This window comes from Antechinus flavipes, chromosome 1, assembly GCF_016432865.1.
Source record: "Antechinus flavipes isolate AdamAnt ecotype Samford, QLD, Australia chromosome 1, AdamAnt_v2, whole genome shotgun sequence".
NCBI classification, from domain to species: Eukaryota; Metazoa; Chordata; class Mammalia; order Dasyuromorphia; family Dasyuridae; genus Antechinus; species Antechinus flavipes.
In genome coordinates this window covers 237,323,126-237,350,654 of record NC_067398.1, presented here as the reverse complement: position 1 = coordinate 237,350,654, position 27,529 = coordinate 237,323,126, and the positions used below count along the sequence as shown (strand labels likewise).

The 27,529-nt window shown below is 34.6% G+C and overlaps 1 protein-coding gene and 1 non-coding gene across 3 annotated transcripts in view; one reads left to right on the top strand and one right to left on the bottom strand.

The window, feature by feature from the left end:
• Positions 1-23,875, top strand: part of EPB41L4A (erythrocyte membrane protein band 4.1 like 4A) — a 171,841-nt gene extending 147,966 nt beyond the window's left edge. The window contains exons 16-23 of one of the 2 annotated variants that reach the window (XM_051998329.1): positions 299-346; positions 889-966; positions 7,974-8,093; positions 9,247-9,294; positions 9,816-9,884; positions 13,838-13,948; positions 16,489-16,570; positions 21,146-23,875. In XM_051998329.1, coding sequence (XP_051854289.1) covers positions 299-346; positions 889-966; positions 7,974-8,093; positions 9,247-9,294; positions 9,816-9,884; positions 13,838-13,948; positions 16,489-16,570; positions 21,146-21,274 — 685 coding nt within the window. In that variant the 3' untranslated portion in view covers positions 21,275-23,875. The remainder of the gene's footprint in view (positions 1-298; positions 347-888; positions 967-7,973; positions 8,094-9,246; positions 9,295-9,815; positions 9,885-13,837; positions 13,949-16,488; positions 16,571-21,145) is intronic. The other variant, XM_051998340.1, reaches the window with a different exon arrangement.
• On the bottom strand, positions 23,018-23,151 carry LOC127546106 (small nucleolar RNA SNORA13). The gene has a single exon (XR_007949966.1). It is a non-coding gene; the product is annotated as a small nucleolar RNA SNORA13 (small nucleolar RNA).
• Positions 23,876-27,529: the final 3,654 nt, after the last annotated feature.

Sequence of the window (27,529 nt, the reverse complement as noted above, 5' to 3'; positions counted from 1 at the left end):
GACCCCAAGCAAGTCACTTAACCCTAGTTGCCTTAGTTTCCTCAGCCTATAAAGAATTGAAGAAGGAAATGGCAAACTACTCCAGTATCTTTGCCATTAAGAGTCAGACATGACTGAAAGGATTGAAAAAATTCAAATCATTTTAGGCTTAAAGGTCATTGTATGTCACTCTGTTACAGAAGAAACTTGGGCCAAGTTTTAAAAAGTCATCTCTTTTGTTAATGGTAATTTCTGATTTGTTTTTTCTTTGTTGACTGAGCATAATCTACTTTAACTTATTTATTTTTTTCTCCCTCAGGAAAGCACGTAACAGTGGGGAAGACTCAGATCTAAAGCAAAGGAGAAGGTAAAACAAATAGTACAGATTATGTAGATTACTAGACAATTTTTCATCTTGAGCAGTAATAGAAATAATATTCAAACTGGAACATAAGGATATACCTGTGTTAGTCTTTCTTAAAATTTTTATATTCTAAGCTTTTGAAAATGTGTTTAGTTTTTTTTAATCTTTTAGTTTGTTAAAGATTCTTCAGTAATTCTCTGTTTAATTCACTTTGGTTCCTTGATGTGATTTATATTTTCACCTTATCAGATACTGGGGATAGTTATATTCCTGCTGCTGCAATATGGCAGCAAACAAAAAATCTTCCTTTTCTCTTCTTTCTAGGAACTTTCCAAAGATGATCGATTTTGTTTTATTTTTTTTAAGATGCTTGATTTTAATTGAAGAAATATTAATTTAGTCAATGAGAACTAAATAAAGCTTTTGGTTTTTTAGTGTTTATATTGTAAAACAGAATTCTTGGAGGCATCATTCAAGGTGTTTTGGGTTTTTTTCTTCCTAAAAAATAACACTTGTCTTAATTTTTCTGGGTATTTTTTCTGTAGATCCCGGTCCCGATGTAACACAAGTAGCGGTAGTGAATCTGAAAATTCTAATAGAGAACATCAAAAAAAGAGAAACAGGTAATGTTTTTATCACCATAGTTAACTTTGAAATCCAATTCTGTAGTTGTCATTTTATATTTCCTATGTACAATTAAATCCAATATTCCACCCATTAAGGAGAGGGATTCTGCTATTATAGTGGACATAGGAAGGATGAGATTTTGATCCACCCACCTATTAACTCCCTCCTGGAAGCTCAAAACTGTGCTAGTCAGCTCTCATATCTCCAGAATTTGTCATGGTCTTTACCTACAGTTGCTTCACAAGTATTGATCAAGACTCAGTGCACATTCACAATCATCAACTAGGTGAATGCTAGGGCCACCTGCCTCCAAGTACCTTAGTTCATGATCCCCTCTGAGAGACAACTCTAAAAATTCCAGGAATCTCCAGCTAGAGTTTCAAAGTATTCCCTTATAATTTTCTCAGGATTCACAGCTGAATACATATAGCCATATCATCTTAATGACTCAAACCAGACACTTGCAGTCCTTATATTCAAAATAGTCAATTAAGGCATGGCTTCCTATTTCAATTACCAGTCTCAGGTGACTCTCCAAACTATTTTTATAAGATCTTTGCTGAAGGTGGGGGGACAGGAAGTACTATGGACAACTTTAAGCCCTCTTTGAAATGGTTCATAGCTTCTCCCTCTTTAGTGTAATTCACTAAAATTCTACCTATAAAAATCTTCCCTATAGATGGAAATACTATCATGGTCCATTGATTATCTTTTTCCTTAACTAGATTGTAAAACATTGCAAAGCTGGATTGTCAATCAAATTTTTGGTTTGGGGAACCTTCTTCCTCCTAATGACATCTTCTGGATCCAGATATATATATATATAAATTAGACCTTAAGTTTCTATAAGAAAGTGATTGAAATATTATTCTTTAAAACATATCTGTTTTCTTTCCATGGATAAAGATCTTAACTTGTCCATGCTTTAATAAGTGATTTCATGATTACTGTAGTCAAAGGGCTTCATCATTTGCTGGATAACTTTCTTGGTAGTGACCCTTTGATGAAAATCTTTCACAGGACTCATATCTGTTGTAGAAAGGATCAGTTAGAGCCTAAAGTACCACTGGAATAGCCTTTAAGAGCTCAAGGTAACTTGTGACATAAGAGTCTTGAAGCTGTAATATAGCAGAGTTATACAAACATAAACAATACACATATTTACAAAGCTGTTCACATATATATCTAAACATAAGCATGTTTTTTAAACATATACATACTTTTATATCTGTCTAGACTCTAATCCTCCTTCCAGTAAAATCCTAGTGTATAAAGCTTCCTTAGTACTGCTCACACCATTCTTTGTTTACCCAAAACAATTAAAGTCCATTCTGTATTTCTTATTCTTTTTGCCATCTTTAGTAGATATATTTTAAAATCTCAACTGGTTGGTTTCTTTTAGACAACTCTCATTTTTCTTCCTCACTTGAATTCTTTCCCTTAATGATTTCAGAATTTCATTCTGAACCAATATCCAACTTACATCCTTCCTCTTCATTTTTTGTAATCATCTCTCCCCAAATCTAGGATATATGTGAGATTATTCATGGCTTTCTTCTGTATCATAAACTTTAAAAGGGAAATGAGGTTATTTCACCTTAATATTCCCATTATTTCTAACCCACCTGCAGAGTCATGTTCAATAGTGAGAATAAGATTCAGAACATAATTTTTCCTTTGTTAGGAAAGAATGAAATTATCACTCAAGCAAGTCAGCAAGTTATTAGATGGTTTTTGAATCACTGAAGGAAGAAGGGTAGAAAAAGAACTTCAGTGTCTACTCTCACCCCATCTTAATGCCCTACAGGAGAATCTTGGTGAGGGACAAAAAATTTAGATTATCAGTGTTTTAATAACATCACTGGCATAGCAGTTGTTTCTAACAGGATCTTCATCGGAAGCCAAGGACAAATGAGAGACAATCAGGAAAAGCATCTTCAAAACTCTTAACAAAGAGGCCAGAAGAAAACTACATTGCCTAATTGGAATATTGTTGTTTGTGTTGTTCAATTGTGTCCAACTCTTCAGGAACTCTTCAAGGGGTTTTCTGAGCAAACACAATGAAGTGGTTTGCCATTTCCATCTCTAGCTCATTTTATATTATATAATATATAATTGAGGAAATTGAAGCAAATAGGGTTAATTGGCTTAATAGGGCCACAAAGCTAGTGTCTGAGGCTCCTTTGAATTCATGAATGTGGATCTTGAGGAACTCTATCACTATACTACCTATCTGTCTCCCTAAGTGGAATAAGTCAAATTAGCCCAAAGAAGCTTTTACTTAGAGAGCCATGGAAAAAAAGTATGATATATTGGAGATGGTTTGGAATTGATTTGTTGTCATTGTTGTGGATTGGCTTGTTGTTGTGGTTGTTTGTCCTTCCTTCAAGAAGACCATGACATTAGGGTGGTGAGGTCATCACATGCAAACAAATTAGATTTCAGTGAGGGAGGGCTGTGCAAAGTTACTTGCCTCACTGCCCTTCTGGAGCTATCCAGTGGCGAGATACAGATCAGGAAGACTGGAGATGGCTCTGGATGCAATGGGAGATCTTGACCATTTTAAATTAAGATCTTTACAGGTCTCAGTTTGACTGAGGCAACATCCATTTGGTAGCAATTGAGGTGAAGAATGGTCTCTTTCACCTAGTCAAATAAAAAAAATCTAAATCTGGGAAGAGAAAATCCTCAGGGTTTCTGGCCAGAACACAAATGATTACTATTTACATTCATTCTGAGTCGATCAGGACCCAAATAATGAACAAAGGCGGCTTGGCCTGGGACCTATTGTTGGCCAAAAAAATTTTTTTGGTGGGGTTTAAGGCACAGTACTAAAGAATGAAATCTAGTTAAGAAATCCCAAGATACCTTAGAAGGCTTCAGTGATAAAATAAAAAATTAAAGAGCATTTGTTGATGAGTACGTGATACTGTATGTGGACAGAGAGAAGGGGAAAGGGAAGGAAGGAAGGAGGGAAGGAGGGAGGGAGGGAAGGAAAAAGAAAGGAAGGAAGGAAGGGAAGAAGAGAGGGAGAGAAAGAGGGAGGGAGGAAGGAAGGAAGAAAGAAAGAGAGGGAGGGAGGGAGGGAGAAAAGAAGAGAAAGAAGGGGAAGGAAAGGAGAAAGGAGAAAAGAAGAGAAAAGAAAGCAAAAGAAATGTAGTTCCCTACTAATCAATTCCAGTTGGGTCTCCAGTAGGCAGCTCTATTCATAGAAGTTATAGAAGTTATTTGTCCTTCATTCTCAAAGAGGATCATGACATCAGAGAGGTGATTGGATTTAAGTGAGGGAGGTATCTTTTTCTTTAGAAAAAGAGGTATCTGCATTTCCCAGGTGTTAGATGCTGCTTAATTGCTTAAATTCAGTAAAGAACCCTAAAAATGGCCTTAGCTGCTCTACAAAAGACCCTATGGGGGAAAAAGCAGCCTAACAGATGATTATCAGTAGCATTTTGGGGAAGGACCTGGAGGCCACTTTGTAGATTGGGAGATTGGTGTTCCAGCTGGGACTCAACCCTAGGAGCACAACTAGTCTGAGTTGCTTAAGTTCTTTTTCCCACAGATGGTATGGGATTCTTTGAGAAACTCTTTCTGGATATTTTTTTTAACCTTTTCCCAGGAATTCTGCTTGAAAGGTTTTCCTTTAAGCTAATGTATCCTCTTTAATCCGGTCAAAGAAAAAACATATGTGAAGGCGTATGACCTGTAAGTTTAAAGAGATAGTGATCCAGGACAAGTCAACAAGTATTTATTAAGTGCTTACTATGTGCCAGACATTTTGCTGAGTGGTAGGGAGGTAGAAACAGCTCCTTCTGGGTCATAATCCAATGAGGGGAACAACATGCAAATGACAATCTACAAACAAGATACATATTTACAGATATGATACACATACACACATATGTATACATCTATTAATTTGGAGATAATCTTAGATGGAAGGCAGTAGGTTTAATGGAAACTGGGAAAAGCTTCTTGCAAAAGATGATATTTTAACTGAGACTTAAAGAAAGCTAAGGAAGCCAAGAGGAAAAGATGAGCAAGTAGAGAATTCCAGGAATGGAAAACAGCTAGTGAAAATGCACAGAATCAATAAATGGACTATGGTGTACATGTTCATACATTAAAACAGGTATAACTTTCAGGGCCCACTTTTATTAGGGTCTGGGATACTTACATATAAGTGTTTAAAACAAATGGGCATTTGCTGACATACAGATGAGTATCTGAAGGCCTTGTAAAACCTGAAAATATATTTTAAAAAGAGAAAAATCAATCATAGCTATCTGAACAGAAAATAAGCTGGGTTTTTTTTTTAAACACAATTTTTTGTTAGGACAAATCTTTGCTTGCAAAAAAAATTCCTTTCTGCTCCTTCAGCATCCTTCAGGAGCTATATCTGAAGAGCAATTTAAAAACAGATTAAGACAATTTGAGAGCTGGATGTAGTATCACATGTCTATTATCTACTTTTATTTACATGTCAATATGATTAATTCCTAGGAGAGGGTGGGAGCACCAGGTTACATAAGGATGGGCAAACTTGACCAGGTTAGAAATAAAAAATGTCAAAATTCCTGTGCCAGTCTATAGTCGGACCAGGCTCATGAGTAGTCCTTGTATTAAGTGAAAAGTGAACCCACTCCTAAAAAAAAAAATTTTTTTAAGTTGAAAATGCAAGGAAATTTACATAAAGCCTGCCAATAAATAATAAGCCTTTTTGGTGCGTAAAGTTGAAATAGATAGCATCTATAAAAGAAAATAAGAATGACTTATTGGTAGTAGAAGTAGTTACTTAATAATTAAAAGTTAAAATTAAAAGTTAAAAGTACATAGTTACTTAAAATTAATGAGTGAGGGATCACATATAGAATAGGAGTTTTGGGGTTTTTTGTTTGTTTTTTAATATAACTCTCCTAATCTAATATGAGATAAATATCTTACCAAGAACACTACACACCCAATGATGAAGCTAGGAAAGGTTTTTATTCACTGACTTGCAAGGCCACCTGTGAAGCACAAAAGCACAGCCTATTATTTCCTATCCTGAAGGGCAATTCTCTCCCCTGATTCCCCCACTGACTGGCTATAACAGAGATTATGACCTATCTAGAATACCTAATCTCCCCCATGTGAGTGTAAGTCTTCCCCCTTAATTACATCTCCCTTTGACATTCACCTTATTTGGATTTATGTATACAGCTTCTGCATCTAATAGCATGTTTCTTATTCTAATTGATAGCTTCCCTCTCTGTTTCATTTTCTTTATTCCATATTAGCCTAACCATGTCACTCTGGAAGCTAAATCCTTATCCAATTTTCCACACCTAACAACCTCAAAAGAAGGGGAAATGTATCACATATAGTAATCAAACATGAAAAAGGATAAAAGTCTCATGGAAATAACACCATAGAGCTCCCACTGGCCGTGGCCTAACTCAGAGGCTTATGTGTCAGGACTTCCCCCATACTTCTCTAAGTCATTGACTTTGTCTGAACCTATAAAAGCTGCAAGAAGGAAAAAATATGGATCCTCCCCAGAATATCGAGGCAATGGAGTGTGGGTGTATGAGAGTCTGTCTGTCTGTCCTACAGTACAGAAAGGCCCAAGGTAAAGGGGACTAGAAACCAGGCTGCAGTCAGTTTACTCTGGATGTTTTCACAGCCTGCACAAAATATCGCCCAACTAAAAGAAGCTCTCAATTTAGGAGAAAAGATAGAAATTGCAGCACTAAAAGGGAGAGGTGACAAACAATGATAAATGAAGACGGAGACAATGGACTAGGAACATATGAAAAAAGTTGAAAGACTGAAAAATTCAGTTGAGAATTAGAGGGTGTAATCCTAGCTCCCAAGTAGATAAGTCAACATTGACATTCATAAATACAATAATCAAAGTGAGGAAAAACTTCCTTAAAAGTCCAAAACAGTAAATAAGAATTTTACAATAAAGGAATGTTAAACAAAAACTCTCTCAATGAAAATGAAAATTCTGATTTTCCTTAAGGATTACGAAATAGTAGCAAGAAACTCCAGTATCTTTCAAAAGTATAATAACTTTCATAGGCACCAGGGTGGAAATGAAGTAAAAAAAAAAATCAAAGATCTTGAACCAGTTATGGTCTGTTGGATAGTTTATTTAACTTTTTTGTATTTCTCCTTATTTCATATGTCACTTATAATACACAAATTTTATGAAATTTAAAATGAAATTATCTAAACTTGAAGAAGGAAGTTACAGAATGTTTTTATATTTGAAATTACTACTCTTCCTATTTTATCTTCAACTTAGTTTATTTCTCTAGATCTTGTGTCAAATACTTTTCTTTGGTTCAAAGAATACTTGAATTCAAAGTTTAAATTTTTTATTTTTTTTATTTTTAATAACTTTTTATTGATAGAACTCATGCCAGGGTAATTTTTTACAGCATTATAAATTTTTTAAATAGAGCTTTTTTTTTTTTTTTCCTGAGGCAATTGGGTTTAAGTGACTTGCCCAGGTTGCACACTACAAAGCGTTAAGTATCTGAGGTCACATTTGAACTCAGGTCCTCCTGACTTCAGGGCTGGTGCTCTATCTACTGCGCCATCTAGTGCCCCAAAATGGAGCTTAAAAAAAAAAGTTTACATATGCTCACATATGTACACATAATCATATACTTTTTGCCTTAGAAAAAGAGATAAAATTCTAAAATTACCATCTATAAAGATATATACCTCAGAGTTTTATTAATGACTTTTCTTTTTTGTATATATGTTCTTGCCTCACATTTCCCCATTTCCTTCTAAAAAGAAAAATAGTGAAGCAAAACTAGTCAACAGCATATGTATGTTACATATATTTGGATATACACACATATATTTACATCCATTTACATCTATTTTCCTAACATTCTAAGATAACAAGTATTGGAATTTCTTATGCTACAGTTTTTAAATGCAGAAATCTAAAAACATGATGTTAGAACCCAGGAATGCCATCTTCAGTTAAATGTTTTTCTTCCAGGTTAAGGCAGGAGAATGGCATGGTTGATTCAGTGCCTCAGTGGGAAGCGGCACTGAGACAGCAAAAGGAAAAAAATGAAGCCAGCTCCAACAACAGGCGATCCAGACACAGATCACGCTCGTATGTGAAATGTTCTAGCACTTCATGTTAAAAAATTTATTTTTGAAAAAGTATATTTATTACATGTTGAATCAATCAGACAGGTCCTTTTCTTTGCATGTTTACAGTTTTCATAATGGATTAATTCAAACTGATTTATTCTGCTGTTTTTCTACTTTTATATATTTAATTGCCCTGGTTTCCAATAATCACTATAAGGGTTCGAGAATAGTCAAAACAAACTATCATCAGAATAAGAGAAAAACAAAGATAGATGCTCAACTCAGAAAAAAAAGTTTTTTAAGAATTAGAAGACTGTTTAAATTCTGTTTCTGAATATTCACTTACTAGTATAATTAGGGTAAATCTAGGAATTATTAAGTTAATAATCTTAAGGGAAAGGGAAAGCTCCTAAAATGGCAGAACAGACAACAGTAAGCATTCTACTTGAGCTCTATTGTCTCTCTCTTTTTTTTTTTTAATAACTTTTTATTGACAGAACCCATGCCAGGGTAATTTTTTTACAGCATTATCCCTTGCATTCACTTCTGTTCTGATTTTTGAGCTCTATTATCTCCAAGTTACCAGAAATTTTCAATCTATCCTATCCCTGTGGAGCAGTCTCTAATTTAGAACAGCCTCTGCCTCTATAAAATTATAACATAAAAGATGTCTCACCAAAAGTAAGCTTCCTAAGCAGCTGAATGTCATTTGTTCTCTCATCCAGGAAATTCTACCAGTTCTCTTTCCCTTGTAGCTGTTTTATATTAGCTTAATCATGTTGTACCACGGTGTGAATAAAACCAATATGTAATCTTCCTCATTTTGCTAAAACTTAGAAGTGGTGAGAAGGAAGGAAAAGAAAAGCCATTAGACTTCTTTGTTCTTTTAGGAAACTAGAAAGAAGAGGTCACTGTAGGAAACTCAGTTGTCCTTAAGTAGACACAAAAAAACATTATTAGTATGGATGGCTCATTTGTTTTCAAAGACCTCAATTTTTTTTTTTTTTTATTTTTTTATTTTGCTCTAATAACACTTAGTCAAGTTTGTAATCTTCAATCAATTCTCCCAAACCTTAACACTTGCTGTTTTTGTCAGATTAAAGATCTATACTGACAATGGGCCAAGTGAAATGGGAGGCTTTCTGGTTGATTTCTAATTTCTGTGATTACAGGAGAAGCCCAGATATCCAAGCAAAGGAAGAACTGTGGAAACATATTCAGTAAGTATCATAACAAAGGTTATCAGGTTATTTGTAAAGCTTATAGTAGAACACTCAGAATACCCAACACTCAGAAAATCACCATTAGGCCAAATCCTGTTTATATACTCTTTATTGTTACCACTATGATGTTTTAATAAAACAGCCAGAATATATCATATACTATTGTTGCTGATATAGAGATAGTTCCTGATCACCAGTTTAGAATCATGTAATTTGTAAAGCATATAAGATAGGTCAACTAAACCCAAATAAGCACTGATGAAAATTGTGTGTGAGACAGAAAAAGAGACAGTCCCAGAGAGAGGTAAATACAGAAAGACAAAGATGGTGTTCAGCAAAAATTATTTTTCCCTTTCTTTTTCTTAGAACGGATCCTTGAATTTGAATTAACAATAATCAATTTCTACATTTGAGATGACAATATGTTTTAACCCAGGACACTAGTGAACCAATGATGTCAGTGTCTTTGAGACAATTGAATAATTATAAATTTTACTCTCTTGCCGGTTCTCTTTCAGGAAAGAACTTGTGGATCCTTCTGGATTGTCAGAAGAACAATTAAAAGAGATTCCTTACACCAAAGTAGAGTGAGTTAATCCTTGAAATTTATTTTCATCAAAGTCTGAGGAATACTTAATCTTCTAAGAATTACCCATTGTTTCATAACTATTCTAAGTAAAATGACACTGTAGTCATTTCTGTGAATTTTGTCTTTAATTTGAACTTTAATTAGAAGTGAAGTTGAATGTGAGAACTTCCCTTAAAATCAGTAATTCTTGTTTTCAGGGACATGAATCGCCATCAGCTTTTATCAGTTGCTTATTTTCTATCTTAGAAACAGCCATGCCTTTAAAAACTATAGTAAGTTTTTACTAACTGGAAAATTATTTAAAATGTCATGTGAACAACAATAAAACCTATTATCTTAATTCCTAAAAAATTTAATTATGTCTCCCACAAATTTTAACTGAGGATGCCCAATGAATGCCCGTGTTTCAACATATCAAGCATACTTCTGGAAACCTCTTGGAATCCTCTATATTCAATCATCATGCAGTGCAGCACATATTGGCTCTCTTTCAAATGCCCTAACAACTCAATTTCTCAACCCACTTACTTCCCATGAACTATTTCTCCATCCCCCTTCAACCACATACAAAGACAGTTATATCTTTGATCCTGCCTTCATCCACAAATATAGTACTTCTTCTGTATTAAGGAATTCTGGAATCTCCTTTTTGAGCCATAATTTGTTGGCTTTTTACTTCTCCCTTTGCCTTCCTTTTTATCTTCACCATAACCTCCAATACCTTAATCCCTTGTTTCTCTCTTAGGCCATCTTCCCTGCACTACCCACTCTCTCTTCTCCCCATCTTGATCCCAGAGTGAACCAGTTTAATCTACATTGTCCTCCTTTATTGAATCCCAAATCCCCTTATCATAAATGTGGAAATATGTTTAGAAGAAATGCATATGTTTAACCTATATTGGATTACTTGCTGTCTAAGGGAAGATGTTGGGAAGGGAGGGAGAAAAATTTGCAATACAAGATTTTGAAAGGGGTGAATGTTGAAAACTGCTCTAATCTCTGGTAAACTCCAGTTGTGCAGTTTCAACTGCCTTTTAGACATCTCAAACTCGATGTCCAGTAGATATCCTGTTAAGGTACAGGTCAATGTCCAAAACAGAACTTATTATCTTTCCCCCTGTATCTCTATTACTGTAGAGGGTTTCATCTTCTCCCTCCCTCAGACTTGCAACCTAGGAGTCATCCTAGACTCCTCACTGTTTCTGAACCTCCTCTCCTCTATAGCCAAGTTGTATTCAAGACCTGTCTATTTCAACTTTGCAGTATCTCTCAAATACATCCCATTCTTCTCCCTCTGATGTTGTCATCATTCCAATGTAAGTCCTGTCATCTCACATTTAGATTATTTCTGCTCGTGGTTTGCTGAGTCCAACCTGACTCTTGTTTCTTTCCATTCAATCCATCTCCATTCATCCACCAAAGTGATTTTCCTAACATAAATGGTCTCCTATTATCTACAGCATCAAGTAGAAAATGCCTTGTTTAGCCTTCAAAGACCCTCCTGATCTAGCATCCTTCCTTTTTCCCAGTCTTCTTACACCTACTGACAGGTATTATTCAGTCCAATGACACAGGACTCCTATGTGTTCTATAAATATGTCATTCCATCTCCTCTACTGATATTTTCTGTCTTTCCCTATTTCTGGAGTATTCTCCTTCCTTTGCTCTAGTACCTGACCTTCTTGGTTTTCTTTAAATTCCAACTTAACTCCCATTTTACTGGAAGTCTCTTTCAATTCTTCTTAACTCCAGGGTCTTTCCTCTGTTAATTATTTCCTATTTATCCTATATATAGTTTGCTATATATATTTGTTTGTCTCCCCCATTAATTTGCAGACTCTATTAGGACAGGGATTGTTTTTTGTCTCTTTGTATATCCAGTTCTTGAAACTGGGCCTGGCACATAGTAGGCACTTAATGTTTACTGATTGACTATTTGATTGATTGAAGTTAGATTTGAATTCAGGTCTTCCTGGCTCCAGATCCAGGGCTCTACCAAGTGCAACATCTGGCCATGTACCATAGCTTTTCAGTCATTTTTTAACTGATAGCCCCTTTGGTAAATGCCCATCCTAAGTTAATAGATGCTTAAAGAGTATAAAATTGAAAAGTGATTACTGCCAGTATACCCATTTGGCATATTTCATTTAACAAATCCTCTTCAACATTTTCTTTTTCCTCCTAAATTTTCAATATTATTTGAAATATGGACAATATATAATCAAAGATTTAAATCATGCCTTTGCCACTTGCTATATATATGGCTTTGATCATGTCATTATACCTCTCAGGCCTCAGGATATTGGATTAGACAGTCTCTAAGGTCTTTTCCAAATCTATGTCCTAGAAGTCTCTTTCTATCTCTGATACTCTCTACCTTACTCCCTCTTTATCTCCTGACTCTCAAAAATGTATATAAAGAACATCTGCTTCTATTCACTTTAGAGCACCAGCTTTCCCTTCATCTACCCACAGAATATTTATCCTTTTTTTATTTCCTTCAAGAAAGTCTGTTTTTATAATGAGAAGTAAATTTTTGTCCTACTAAGCAATAGAAACTGGCACAGTCTTTATTGGTAACTTTTTACCAAAGGCTGGATCTTTCTCCCTCTCTTTGTTATTGTTTATGTTGGAAGAGAGAAATCAGAGCAAAAGGGAAAAACCATGGAAGGAATTAAAAAAAAAAAAAAACAGAAAAAAGAAGTGAACATAGCACTTCTTGATTTGCATTCAGTCTCTTAGTTCTTTGTCTGGTTGTAGATGGTATTTTCTGTCCAAAGTCTACTGAGATTGCTTTGGATCATTGAACTACTGAGAAGAACCAAGTCTTTCATAGTTGACCGTCATACATTCGTGCTGTTATTGTGTACAGTGTATTTCTGGTTCTGCTTGTTTTGCTCATCAGTTCATGTAAATCTTTCCAGGTCTTTCTAAAATCAGCTTGTTCATCATTTTTTATAGAACAATAATATTCCATTACGTTTGTGTACCACAACTTGTTCAGCCATTCCCCAAATGATGGGTATTCACTCTTTTTCCAATTCTTTGCTACCACAAAAAGAGCTGCTATAAACATTTTTGCACATGTGGGTCCCTTTCCCTCTTTTATGATTTCCTTGGAATGCAAACCCAGTAATGGCACTGTTGGGTCAAAGGGTAGATTAATTTTTGAAATTTTATTTTTAATTGATGCCCTTTATTTTTATATTACATTAATTTCCAAATAGATGTCTCTCTTCCACTCAAAAAGCCTTCCCTGGTAACAAAGATTTTAAAAGAAAAAAGCTCAGCAAAATCAACTGACAGAGATTACCTGATAATGTCTTCAATATTTTACACCTATTGTACCTAACTGCAATGCAGAGAAGAATGTACATTTTCTCAAATCTTCTCTAGGCCAAGCCCAATCATTATAATTGGTTTTCAGTTTCAATTCAGTTTCAATTTCTTCTTTCCACTTACATTGTTGTCATTGTCTTTCCAGTTCTGCTTGCTTTATTCTTTATCAGTTTATATAAATATTCCTATGTTTGAATCCTTTATATTCTTCATGTCTTATGATGCACTAAATTCTATATGTTTATATATCATTTGGTCATTCCCAAGTCAATAAGCACCTCCTTTCCAAGTTTTTTTTTTTTTTTTTAACCAACTCATTCCATTGTGTCACTCAACTCTGTAGCAGAGATTAATTCCCTAGAACATTTGGTTTATTGGTTTTTTAAAATCTTTAAGGATTTTTTGTTTTATCTATATCTATGTCCATAAGAATGCTTTTTAATAACTAACTTTTGAAACTTTCATATTTTTTAAAGAGACAGAATCAGTGCTTTAAAATTCTAAGTCCTATTTCTTTAAAAATCCGAAGAAAATTTCAGTTTAAAGACATAAAAATACTTTCAGGCATAGGATCAATTTGTTTATTTTCATGGATTTATACTGCTTTTTCAGAACTCAAGGTGACCCAGTTCGCATTAGACATTCTCACTCACCTCGAAGTTACCGCCAGTACCGCAGATCCCAGTGTTCAGATGGAGAGAGATCAGTTCTGTCTGAAGTGAAGTAAGTGTGTTGGTCTCATCGTAGTCATACTTACATGAGCCCAGAATTCTGCTCAGAGTGACACAGATTTAGAAAAAGGGCTAATTAATAGTCCACTAACCTACAATGCCTTTAGAAAAGATATGGAACCAGACTTTGAGTCAAAAACTTATGGAGAGAAGGAACAAACTATAAGCCTGTGCTTTTCAATAATTAATGCCTTACAATTTGGCAACCCTATAAGGTCTCCTCACCTTTACAACAGCTAGACATCTATATGCTTATACAAAACATTCCTTTTGTATTGTGTGCTTCATGGACGTTTTAGTATCTGTCTTGTCTTGGTGTATTTTCTGTTCTTTAACATGAATGTTTCATTTTTAAAGCCAATTAGGTATGTCTTTTTTTATGTTAAATTATTAGGAATATGCTGGAATAACCAAAACCCAAATGCAATAACTACATTTGGAAGAAACATATCATTGGCAATCAATAAGAGCCTGCTTTTGTAATTGTCTTACATGTTGTGTAGTGTATTAAGAATGTTGATTTCCAGTATAGATCTCCAATTCTGAGTGCCCATGTCAAGCACTGGTAATATCAAACACTGATAATATTTTAAAAGAACTGTTGTTTAAATATAATCAAAACTTAATGGAACCTTTCATTTCAGGAATTGAAAAATTAAAAAAGGGAAAAGAGGTTCATTTGCAGAACATAATCTCAAATCTTCTTGATGTTGCACCCCAGTGTCTTTTGCCCCTTCAAATCATATCTCAATTATTTGCTAGCAAATACAGTTGTTATAGCAGTGATGAAAAAATGTTCTTGCCATGTTTGAGGAACTGGTTTGTTTGCTTAGTTTAAACATATTTAAGGAATGGAATCTAATGTGTAGGTTCTGTGTGGCAATTGCATTCTTGGCGATTATCTACTTATAGTAGAGCACTGAATTTGCTGTTAGTAATAAAGCATTTTTGGGCAACTATTAAAAAAAATCAATGCTTTAATTAATTTGAGAGAAGTGGCTTTAATAAAAGGTTATTTCAAACTTTAAAGACATTGATAGTCCAGCCATTTGTATTTATCAATTAATAGAGAAACAAATAAGCAAATAACTATAAAATAGGCTACAGATTTTGATGAAAATTAAAATACTGTGAGACAAAGTAGCTTAGTAGAAAGAACTGACAATTATTTTTATGCTTCCTACTCAAATTAATTAATATTTACTTAATGTTTTACTTAATTTAGATTACTTAAGGTTTTGATGTGTATTAGTTATAATAAAGTAGGCAAAGTAGTATTAGAAATTATGTTAATGCTGCTAAGTTAAGGTATATATGAGTGATATGTTAGTGGTATCATTGTAAATTATAGGATAAAATTATATGATTGTCCATTACAGAATAACACATTACATTTGGTCCTGAAACTTGTCATGGCAGTATGCATACCTGTTACTCCTATCGTTGTCACTGCTCAACTTTGACCTATCCTTTCATCTCCACCACTTAATTATTTCCTGGAATGCCATTGACTAAAATACCAGATTTGATTTGATTTCCTATAAAAACCTTTATTGAGGTGGCAGGTGCCTTTACCAGGAGAAACCTGCAGTTAATGAACCAAAAGTCTGTTGACAAAGTGGTTAACAAATACTAACTTAATCTTGATTCTGCTTAACTCACTATATAATCACTGATAATTTGAGTATCAAAATTATCTTTACACTTCTTTCTACTATACTTTTGCCTAACAGCATATTTTAATTTTTGCTCAACTAATCATAAATTTTCCCTAATTCTGGTATAACCAATTATGAAACTATCCTGCTTCATTCTATTTCTAGTGCTATTTCAAGTATATGAAAATAGTCCCCAAAAGGGAGTGGGCTCCTGATCATGATGATCTTGGATTAAATTAATAAGGGATACCCAGACTCCCTAATAAATTGAAAATACTTGGAGTGGTTCAGTGTGCTTTTGCTGCACATTGGATTGGAATTTTGATGTCACAGAACTAATCTAGAAGGGGAAGATAAACTCTAGTGTCAGCTCCACCACCAATAGACTGTATGTACTTTTTATTCGTTTAACATTTTGCTATAAACAAATCCAAAGTGAGAATAAGTTGCCATGTATTTATTTTGACCTTAGATTAAATTTATGGAAAAGAAATTCAGGCAAGTGTGATAATGAGAAAAGCACTGAACTGCGATGAAACTTGGATTCTAGACCTGGCTTTAACTCCTAAATTTGTCTGATAATCAGTTTCCTTATCTGTAAAATAAGATTTTTCTAGATTCGTTGTCCTTGAACTTTTCTAAGGGTGGGGGAAGAGCACAGAACCCTTCAAATTAAACAAAACTTGGACAGAATCTTTATAGTAAAATCATTTAAAATTATTTTTAAATGCTTCTTAACAAACACTTAAAATACTTCATAGTTCCTTGCAACAGTTTGAGAACATGGCAACAAATGGGACTCTTACAGTCCCATCTGGCTTTATATGATCCTAGCTTCCAGTCACTAATTCCAAACCTGATTTTCTTTCTACAGTGCAAAGACTGATCTTGTGCCCCCACTTCCTGTGACTCGGTCTTCGGATTCACAATGTTTCACTGGTTCTACTTCCTATCAGGTTAGTGTTAATGTAGCTACTTCCCCCTTTTTACATTTAATTTTAAAAGACACCAAATAAAATGAATTATTTCCATTTATAAAGCAGACCTGAAAATGAGGATAATGGATAAATTTGCAAATGAGTATATATACAATTTTCTTTCAAGTTTATAATTTTACCACATAACTTTCAAAGCTTTCCAGCTTGTCTATACCTACTTCTGGTCTCCCTTCTTTTCTCTTCTATATATTTTGTTTCAATTACCTCCTTTTTTTCCCCAGTCTATATTCTCAGATTGTAAAAAAAAAAAAAAAATGAAAGCACTTGGTAATAATTATATTCAATCAAATTCCTATATCAACCATGTACAAAAATCCATTCTACACCTTGAATCTATAAACTGGCAAGAGGTAGATAGCATAGAATTTTGATTGGTCATTAGGTCTAACATAGTTTTTTTTTTTTTTTCAAAGCTTTCTTAACTATTATCGCAAAAATCTTCCACCTAGTTCTGTCTACTTTGCTCATCAGTTCATTTTTTAGCATACAATATTCCATTATGCTCAGAAATCATATATTTAGCCATATAATGGATATCTTCCAGTAACCTTGCTATAAAGGTTTACATAAACCTTTGTAGCACTTTATAGTGCTATAAATACTTTATAGATCCCTTCTTTTCACTTCTTTTGGGGAAAAAAAGATTACTAGTGCTATCTTCAGGTCAAAGGATATATAATTTAGTGATTTGGAGACATTGTCTGAATTACCATCCAGAACAGGTAGAACAAGAACCAAGCATTCAATACCATGCTGCTTTTTTCAGAGCCCCTCCCAACTATATTTTTTCTTTCCTGACATCTTTGCCTCTAATAAGTATCAGTCAATTTACACTTCTCTAAGTACTGGTGACTTGATCAAGTTTTTTATATGACTATTGATAACTTTAACAAGTGCTTGCTCATATCCTTTGTTTATCTGTTAGGGAATGAATCATTCCATTTTAATTTTTATTCTATTCCATTTTCTATTTGTTCTAACCATTCTTATTCTACTATATTTAAATTAGGTTCTTATAATCTTAGATGACCTGTTAGAGAAAGTTGCTTTTAAGATGTTTTTTCCCCCAGTAAATTTCCCTTTTGATTTTTACTTCATTGGGTTTGTCTGTGCAAAATTTCTTTTAATTTTATGTGATCAAAATGTTAATGTTGATTCATTTTCCATTTGTATCCAACTCTTCATGATCCGCTTTTGAGGGGGAGGGGCAACTCTTTCCAAAGGTACTGGGGCAGTTTGCCATGTTCTTCTCAAGCTCATTTTACACATGAGGAAACTGAAACAAACAGGTTAACTGACTTGCCCAGGGGCAGAGAGCCAGCATATGTCTGAATCCATATTTGATGTCAAGACTTCTTGACTTCTGGCCTAACATTCTATCCATTGTGGCACCCAGCTGTCCCTTCAAGTAGAGATTATTATAAAAATCAGGGAAAGTGCATAATGCTTAAAGGTACCATTGATAATGAATATCAATATTTAACAAACAGACAAAGAATGAGGTATTTAATTACTTAAAAGATCAATTAAATTGGAGACAAATAGATAGCAAAAGGCCTTGAATAATTTAAAAGTATAGACTTTTAATTCTAAACTGGTGATTCAAAGAACAAATTAAAACATGAGAAATCTTAACATCTAAAGCAGTCCTTTGAGGAAATTTTTCTCTTTAAACACGTTCATCAAAAGAAAGACTAAATAAGTGAATTGGATATGTGATTTTAAAAAATTAAAGTAGCAAATCAAAACTCTCTAATCTGCAAAGAAAAAATTTGGAAGGGACAGATACCAGAAATTAAATTGATACATAAAACTAAAGAAAAATTTTCTTTAAGCAACATAAAGTTGGCTAATATGATTAAAAAATTTTAAAATATAAATTGAAGAGGAAATCACATTATCAGAAATTATTTCGCTGAATTGCATGCTAAACTTAAAAAGTAGAGGAAATATTTTTACATCAAATATCCAGATTAAACATAAAAAAGCAACTAGCCCAATTCAGAAAAAAAAAAAATTTGAAAAAAGCTATTTATGAACCCCAAAAGAAAAAAAGCTAGGATAAGATGGATTTACAAGTGAATTCTATCAAATAACCAAAAATCATTAGTTCAAATATATTATCAATGTTTGAATGTACTAAAATGTTCATAGTACCAATTTTTGTAGTATCAAAGAGCTAATTAAAGTAGATTCTCTATTGATTGGAAAATAGTTGAATAAACTTGTGAGGATTATTTTATGAATGTAATTATTTTGAAACCCCTAAGTACTGCGAGTGACAGGGATGGAGTCAGAAACGTGAATGTTCCCAAGTTCAAAACTGGGCTCATTTACTGTTAGCCTGAGCATAGGAGGTCTGAGTTCAAATGTAGTCTCACTGTGTGACCCTAGGCAAGTCATTTAACCCCAACTGCCTCTCAAAAAATTAAAAAAAAAAAAAAAAAAAGCAGGTGAATTGAGCTGGAGAAGGAAAATGATAAATCACTACAATATCCGAAAATCCCAAATGGGGAGAAGAGTCAGACATAAACTGCAATGACCAAACAATGAATTATTATGCAGTAACAATAAGGAATTTAGAAGCATATAGAAAGATTTGAATGAATTGATTCGGCAAAATAAAAAGTTCACCGATTAATTCAACATATCCCTCAAGTTTCTGCAATCTCAGGAAACTGCTATAAAATGTTGCATACAATTTCAGATACAGTTACTGTATTAGCAGTTATTGTGCAATTGGTATTTTGTTGTTGTTACTGGACAAATTTGTGTTGTTTTTCTTCTTTAAAATATAATGGTTCTCTCTGAGAGCAGGTTTCTTGGGGAGGTTTTCTGGAGACAGCCTTAGTTTCACTTAAAAGTAATAATCACCCAAATGCAGCCAGGTACTAAAAGTTCTGATCTTTTATTGTCTTCAATATAGCCCGGTTAGTTTTCTTAGAGGGTTTCTCTCTCTCCTTGGTTCTAAGAGCTCTTGTAGCTTTGTCCTTTGCTTCTGCCTCTGCTTTCTTCAGTCTCCAGCCAGCACCAAAGTGAAAGTTGGAAATGAATCTGTCTTGCCTCCAAGAGAGCTTCTGGCTCTCAATCTCCCAGAGTGCTCCTCACCGACCCCCAACAATGTTCCCAAGTAACTCACTTGACTGGTTCCCCCAAACTCTATTTATGCTCCTTCTCCAAAAGTGGGATTATGGATTTCCTCCCAAAGTGCTCTCTGGCCCTAAGAGCTTCAAGGGAGGTGTGAATTTACAAAGTTACAAAGTTAAATTTTGTGAATCTCCCATACTTGTGAACTCCAATGAGTAAAGATGTGAACACAAGCATTGTTTCTCAGTTCCACTTAGTATCTTGTTTCTTCTGGCCCATAACATCTCCTGGTAGGATCAGAGCAATCATACTGAACCATGCTACATTAGATAATTATTGTTTCTATCAACTCTTAATAATTTGTAAAGATTCCAACACAAATAATACAAAAGGTATTACCTCTGGATGCAGTTTTTTCAGTAGTAAAATAGCCATTCTGCATTTCTTTCTAGCTCTGCCTTTGTGAAAAGGTTTCATTCTTTTCAAACAATTCTAGTGTTAAACCCCCCTCCCCCATTATCTATTAGCTTGATCCCCTAACTCAACTGTGTATTTATTTGCACAAGCTATCACCCTTCACATACAAAATGAAATATTTTAAACTCCTCAGAAGCCTTCAGAATTGTTGGGTGCCACCTACAGGTTAAGTTACTAAATTAGTGCCTCAAACTCATTTTGTAAAAATTAGGCACCTAGTACTTTCAGTTGTTGCACATAGTACTTGCTTTCTGTGAACCAAATTGAACTATACAGAGATGGCTAGTGAAAAGGGTGAATAGTTCAATTCACTAGCCATTTCTGTAGTATGATAATCTTGTTTTACCTTGTCTGGAATGATAAAACAGAAGGTGGCTGAGTCAGCTGGTGAAACCCAAACTTATGCTTGAAAGGAGCAAAATTTGTGCAGCAGTGTTTGAGTGAAACCAGTTATGATGCCAGACATACACTCTTAACTTCTTTCATTCCCAATTCCCTCCAAGATCCAAACAAAAAATTTCTGAATGGTGTTTATTAGTCCTGCATAACCTGGTCCCCTTGTATTTTTAACGCTTTACTTTCCATCACATACCTTCCAATGTTACCATCCCACAAATAAGATGCTATCTGAGCACTTTCTGGCTGTCCTCCAGATGAAGCAAGCACCTTCCTTACTTCAACCTGTATTCCTTAGCTTCAAGTCGCAATCAAAAATCCTATATAATAGGGGTTCTACAGGAAGTCTTAATTCTAGTACCTATTATTTCTGCTTCTAACTTTTTGGTACTTATTTGCTAGTCTCCATTAGACTTTGAGCTTCTTGAGGATGAAAACTGTCTTTTGCATCTTTTTGTATCCTCAGCAGCTTAGCCAAATGCAACAATCTCCTCTACCCTATACCAATGTTCTCATCTCATAAGACATCCTGTTTTACTCAAAGCTCATTATTTCAAACTTTTTTTTTTTCAGATTAGAATTGGGTCCAAAGACAGTCTGATACAAGAAAAACCTCAGGTATCTACAAGCAACGTGGATGGAAAACACAGCACAAAGATAATAAAGACCATACAAACATCCCACTTCAAAATAGACACTTGATCTGTGACAAAGAATTAGTATTATTTAATCTGTAAATTATGCCATTACCTTAAATCCAGTGCTGCTTTATCACATCTTTAAATGTAAACATACCATCTATCAATAACCAAGGCCAGAGGGCCTCCTCTGCTGCATTCTCTAAGGTTTTCTACCAACCTAAAACCGTTTCTAAGAAGTGAGTTTTCTTGAGGTCAATCAACTGTCTTGTCTTTTTTCAATTCATATTTAGACAATTAAGAATGAGCTCTCAAAATCAGATACCGTTTTAAATATTCACTTAATCTTCACAGGCTATACTTAAAACATTTTTAAGTTATCTAAAATGTGAGCTTGTGCCTATTCTTTCAAAGTCCAGAAGCCACATTGGCTATATTGTCCACGTTGGTGGACTTGTTATGACTTTTGGGCATGTAAACCAGAGATTCTTTGTCAGTAATAGCTATTTTAAGTCTCTAAGAATAAGAACTGGACCTCTTCTTGCAGAGTAGCACCATAAATACAATGGGGAAAGAAGAATAGACAGGAGACCAGATATTTATCAGGCAATCAGAACATCTAGGTATCTTAATATCTTTATCTGGTGAGTGAATGACCTCAATTGGGGGGGAGGAAGGAAGGTTTCTGAGGAAAAGTACCTTATAATATCAAGACAAAGGAACAAAATCTTTTGAAGAGACCTAAAGTCAAGCTTTATTTTACATATTTTTAAAAATATATAATCATATTAGATAAAGAATAAAATTACTACAGATGCCAACTGTGCCCTTGGAGAGCTCAATAATTCAAAACCACCACTTATCCAAATCCAAAGCTTTTCTTCAATGAAAATCTTCAGATTACTCGTGGCATTTAACAGGAACCTGAGATATGATAAGGATCACAGCCTCTAAAGAGAAAGAAAGAAAAACTATTTTAATCAAGTTACGTTATTTGAGATTAGAGACAGTTGCAACCTATGAGTTGTTAGAAAATTTAACTGAAATCTAAACCAGAATTTGAATCCTGGTCCTCCTGAAAAAGCTTGTTCTCTGCATGATGGCTATAAGAATTCAACCCACAATTTTTTTTTTAATCCCAAATAGGGGGTGTGAGATTTGGACATAAATACTATGTTATTTATTCATCAAATAACATAGTTATTAAGTCATTTAAAACACAGCAACTATTTATAGCTAATATATTTTGTTTTAGTTTGGCTAAAATTTATGTGGAAAATTGAAATGGGAGGGAAAAGAAAAAGTGGGCAGTTGCAGGCCTATGTATGAACAATGAAGGAAAAAAATGCTAAAAGAAAAGGGGAGAACCTCAGATAGTCATAGCAGTAGGAATGGAAAAGCACTAATGGCAAGAAACATCTAAAAATGGAGATTTAGTCAGATACAAATAGGACTAGCGAAGGGACAAGAAGGTAGGTTACAATTTAAGAGATAAATTGCTTGCAAAATAAGAAATGAGTAAAAGGCATGGCAGGATATGAAAATATCTACAATATGCTGTCAGAGGCACAGACTCTTTGCAAAGCACTGGAAAATGGTCAGAGGAGCAATTGACAAAGCTATAGCTATCAAAAAAATGAAAAAACCATACCTTATTCACCATGGGAATCCACAAAAATGTTGACAACAGCAGCTTATTCTGGTTTTTGTGTCCTTGTCCATTTCACCTGAACAGAATCAGGGAAAGAAAGGAATAAACCAAGTGGCTCTAAGAGGATATTCCTTAAGCCCCTATACTCCAAAAGTGACTTGTTACTTATACAGCACACTCATCAATGGAACAATTCCAAGGAAAGAGAAAAGGCTGCAAAGTATTTTATTTCTGCCTTTTTTGACACCACATCCACTAGTGTCCAAAGTGAACGGGCAACACAAAAGGCAAATACCCTACATTCTGTCTACCAAACCTGGACAGCTACGTTCTTCCCACAAGACAAAAATTGGAACTATTTAACTTAGAACGCTTTTTCCTTCCTCAGGAAACTCTTGTACTAATATAGTGACAAAACATCCTAAAAAAAAATCTAATAAGACAAACGTGGAATGATTTTAAATAGTTTTAATTAAATCTACTTTTTGGGAGAGCCACAAGATCTTAAAACATTACCGCTTACTCATGGACTTAAAACACTTGGACACATTCTGGATTCCAAGAAGCCACGGAATGTACTACTGGATTCATCTTCTTGCCAATTTCGAGCCTAAGAAAGGACATTTAAAAAGTCAACTCTCGTTCTGTGAAAACATTTGGAATTGTGCCTTTCCTTCTCCACCACCTAATCACTGTGTCCCGTGTTCAATTTTTTCTAGTCTCAGGGGTTTTTGCTAGAACTTTCATAATCATACGTCCATGGTGCATTTACAATTCCGAAAACTGTAAACTTTACAATTCAAGGCTTAATTTAGTTTGTTGGTAGTCTAGTCCTAAGTAAATCTAATTAAATGTGGAAGTGTTTTTAGCGGTTATTTCCCGCACGGGAAGTCGGCGGTTAAGTACAGCATGCCCCATTCGAAAGGTCCTTTAGGGCCGAGCGAGTTTTCTGTATCCCCGGCGCAGTAATTGGCACATAGAAAGTGCTTTAATAAACGTTTGAGTAACGACCCAGTTAAGTGGTTCCCGCTTCTTATTTTAATCAAACCGTCACGTGTTAGTAAAAGTAACACGTACACAAAAGCTGCAGGTCCCACGTGGCGGACGCCGGAGAGGTAAGAACGGCGACATAGATCTGTATGCCGCGCACGGGCTCCCAATCCCGGCTTCACATCCACCGGACGCCGCAAGAGCGCGCCCGCGCAGACTCTGACTAGGGGGCGGGGGAGGGGGAGAAGGAGGGAGAGCAGCTAAAGATCCCTGACCCTTGCCCCGCACCAGCACCGACCACCGCCCGGCCGACCTTACTATAATACCTACCTCACGGTGGTCGCGGGCACGGCACCAAAGAACTCCAACTATGGAGGAACGTGCCTCCATCTACCGCAGGGAAGCATGCCATAATAGGGCCCTCACGAGACTGGCAGCTGCTGGGAGTGAAAAAGCGTAACTCTTCCCGGTGGAAGCGGAAAAAGGACGCTCTTCCTTCCCCGCAAGGCTTTTCTATCATTGGAAGGACCCATTAGTCGAGGACCCATTACGTCGCAGGGGTGTACAACGCGGACTGTACCATTTCTAGTACTCTCCACAGCTCCCCTCTGGCCGGAGGGAGAAATGCTAATTGGGAGAAGAAAGAGGGAGGAGGGAGGAAGAAAGCGAGGAGACTTGTGAGAAAGAATTTGCTTGTATGTAATCTGCCAAAATTGTAAGCACTTTAAAGCATGATGTCTTTGATTACTTCGGTTTGTTCCCTATGTGATTGGGGCTGAAGTGTCTAATTGAGAGGATGTTACGTGAAGTCTTTCTCCCTACAATTTGAGAGCATTAACTTGAACCTCAGATTGATTTGTGATTGTACACATCGAGAAAGAAATATGAAATGCAATTCCTTTCCAATTTGGAAATTGATCGTATTTTATTAGGAAGGTGGTTTAGTGTCATTATTTTTCTTGGAAGGTCCGAAGGGAAATAATGTCCACAGCAGTAAACTAGGATTTCAAGGCACAGCACAGTCAGCCCATGCTTCTACTTAATTTTTCACCTCCCAGGTTCCTTCTGGCTATAAATCCCGTATTTGTTCCTATGAGTCCTCCTAAAGAGGTCCCATCCCACGCTGTGAAAATGTTATATACAAGGAAGGAGAGGTGCCATAGGAGGTTGTCTTTATAAACTTGTAATGGGCATCCACTCATTTTCTAGTTTCTTGCCACAAACATTTTTGCATATGTCGGTTCCTTTCCTTCCTTTAAGGTCTCTTTGGAATAGAAGCCCACTGCTGGGTCAAAAGATATGCACAGAAGAGACACATTTTAAAAATTTAAAAAAAAAAAAATTACACTTCACATTTACAAAGATTTATCTGCATTTAATATTCAGAAATAGGAATTTGGTTTGGGAGGAAAGCAATTATATATATCAGGATTTTTTTTTTAATTTTTAATTTTTTATAGTTTTCTTTCTTTTTTCTGGTTATACATGTAAGTTAATTTTCTTTTAAATAGACATTTCTTTATGAACCATGTTGGGAGAGAAAAATCAGAAAAAACAAGGAGATAAAAAAAGTAGAAGAAAAAGGAAAAAAAAAAAAACTTGAACATAGCATGCGTTGATTTACATTCATTATCCATTGTTCTCTCTCTGGAAGCATTTAGTATTTTCTATCCAAAGTCAATTGGGATTACTTTGAATCACTGAGCCACTGAGAACTAAGTCTTTCAGTTCACATATATGTCTTTCCAGGTTTTTCTGAAACCATCCTTGTCATTTTTTATATCACAATAATATTCTATTACTTACGGAATATATCACAAATTATTCAGCCATTTCCCAGTTGATGGGTATATTTTTAATTTTTAGCTACCACAAAAAGAGCTTCTATAAATATTTTTGCTCTCCTGGGTCCTTTTCTCCTTCTTTTGATCTCTAGGATACAAATTAGCAATGATATTGCTGGTTCAAAGGGTATGCACAGTTTTATAGCCCAAGGACAAATTATATACCCTAATTTGGGAATAGTTCCAAATTGTTCTCTACAATGGTTGAATCAGTTCACAACTCCACCATCAGTGCATTAATGTCTCAGTTTTCCCACATCCCTTCCAACATTTATCCTTTTATTTTTCTGTCATATTAGCCAATATGATAGGTGTGAAGTGTTACCTAAAAGTTGTTTTAATTTTTATATCTCTATTCAATAGTGATTTAAAGCATTTTTAAAAATATGCATTTAGATAGCTTTGATTTGTTTGTCTGATAATATCCTTTGACTATTTATCAATGGGGAAATGACTTGAAATCTTAGAAATTTGACTCAGTTTTCTTTTGCAAAATAAAGCCTTTATCAGAGAAAATTGTCACAAAAAATTTCCTTCCAGTTTTCTGCTTGCCTTCTAATTTTGGTTACATTGGTTTTGTTTGTACAAAAACTTTTTAATTCTATGTAATCAAAATGATTCATTTTATATTTCTTAATACGCTCATCTCTTGTTTGGTGCTAAATTTTTCCCTTTACCATAAGTCTAACACTAAACTATTCCATGCTCTCCTAATTTGCTTATGGTATTACTCTTTGTGTATAAATCATGTACCCATTTTGACCTTATCTTGGTATGTGGTATGAGACAGTCTATAGCTAATTTCTGCTAAACTATTTTCCAGTTTTCCCAGCAGTTTTTTGTCAAATAATGAGTTTTTGTTCTGAAAGCTTGGGTCTTTAGGATTATCAAACACTAGATTACTATGGTTATTTACAACAATGTATTATGTATCTAATTGCTTCCATCAATTCAGTATTCTATTTCTGAATCAATCAGATTGTTTTGATAATTACTGCTTTATGATACAATTTGATATTTGGTATGGATAAGCTATTGTCCTTTACATTTTTTCATTGATTCTCTTGATATCCTTGACCTTTTGTTCTTGCAGGTGAATTTTATTATTTTTTTTCTAGTGCTATAAAATATTTTTTGTTAGTTTCATTGGTATGGCATTTAATAAGTAGATTAATTTAGGTAGAATTGTCATTTTTATTACATTGACTCAACTTCCCAGTGAGTAATAGTTTTCCAGTTGTTTGGAGCTGACTTTATTTGTGTGAAAAGTATTTTATTATTGTGCTCTTATTGTTTCTGGTTTTGTATTGGCAGGGAGATTCTCAAGTATTTTATAATATTTTCTACAGTTACTATGAATGGAATTTCTCTATTTCTTGCTGCTAATTTGTTGGTAATATGTAGAAATGCTGAGATTTTATTTTGTATACTGCAATTTGCTAAAGTTGTTAATTATTTCAAGTAGTTTTTTTAATTGATTCTCTAACTATATCATCATCTACAAAGAGTGATAATTTTCTTTCCTCATTGCTCATTTTAATTCCTTCAATTTTTTTTCTTCTCTTACTACTATGGACAGCATTTCAAGTAAAATATTGAGTGATAATGGGTATCCTTATTTCATTCCTGATTTTATTGGGAAAACTTATAGTATATCCCCATTACAAACAATGCTAGCTGATGGTTTCAGATAAATATTACTTATCATTTTAAGGTAAGCTCCATTTATTCCTATGATTTGTAGTGTTTTTAATAGAAATGGGTTTTTCTGCCTCTATTGAGATAATCATATGATTTCTGTTGGTTTTGTTGTTGATATGGTCAAAAATGCTGA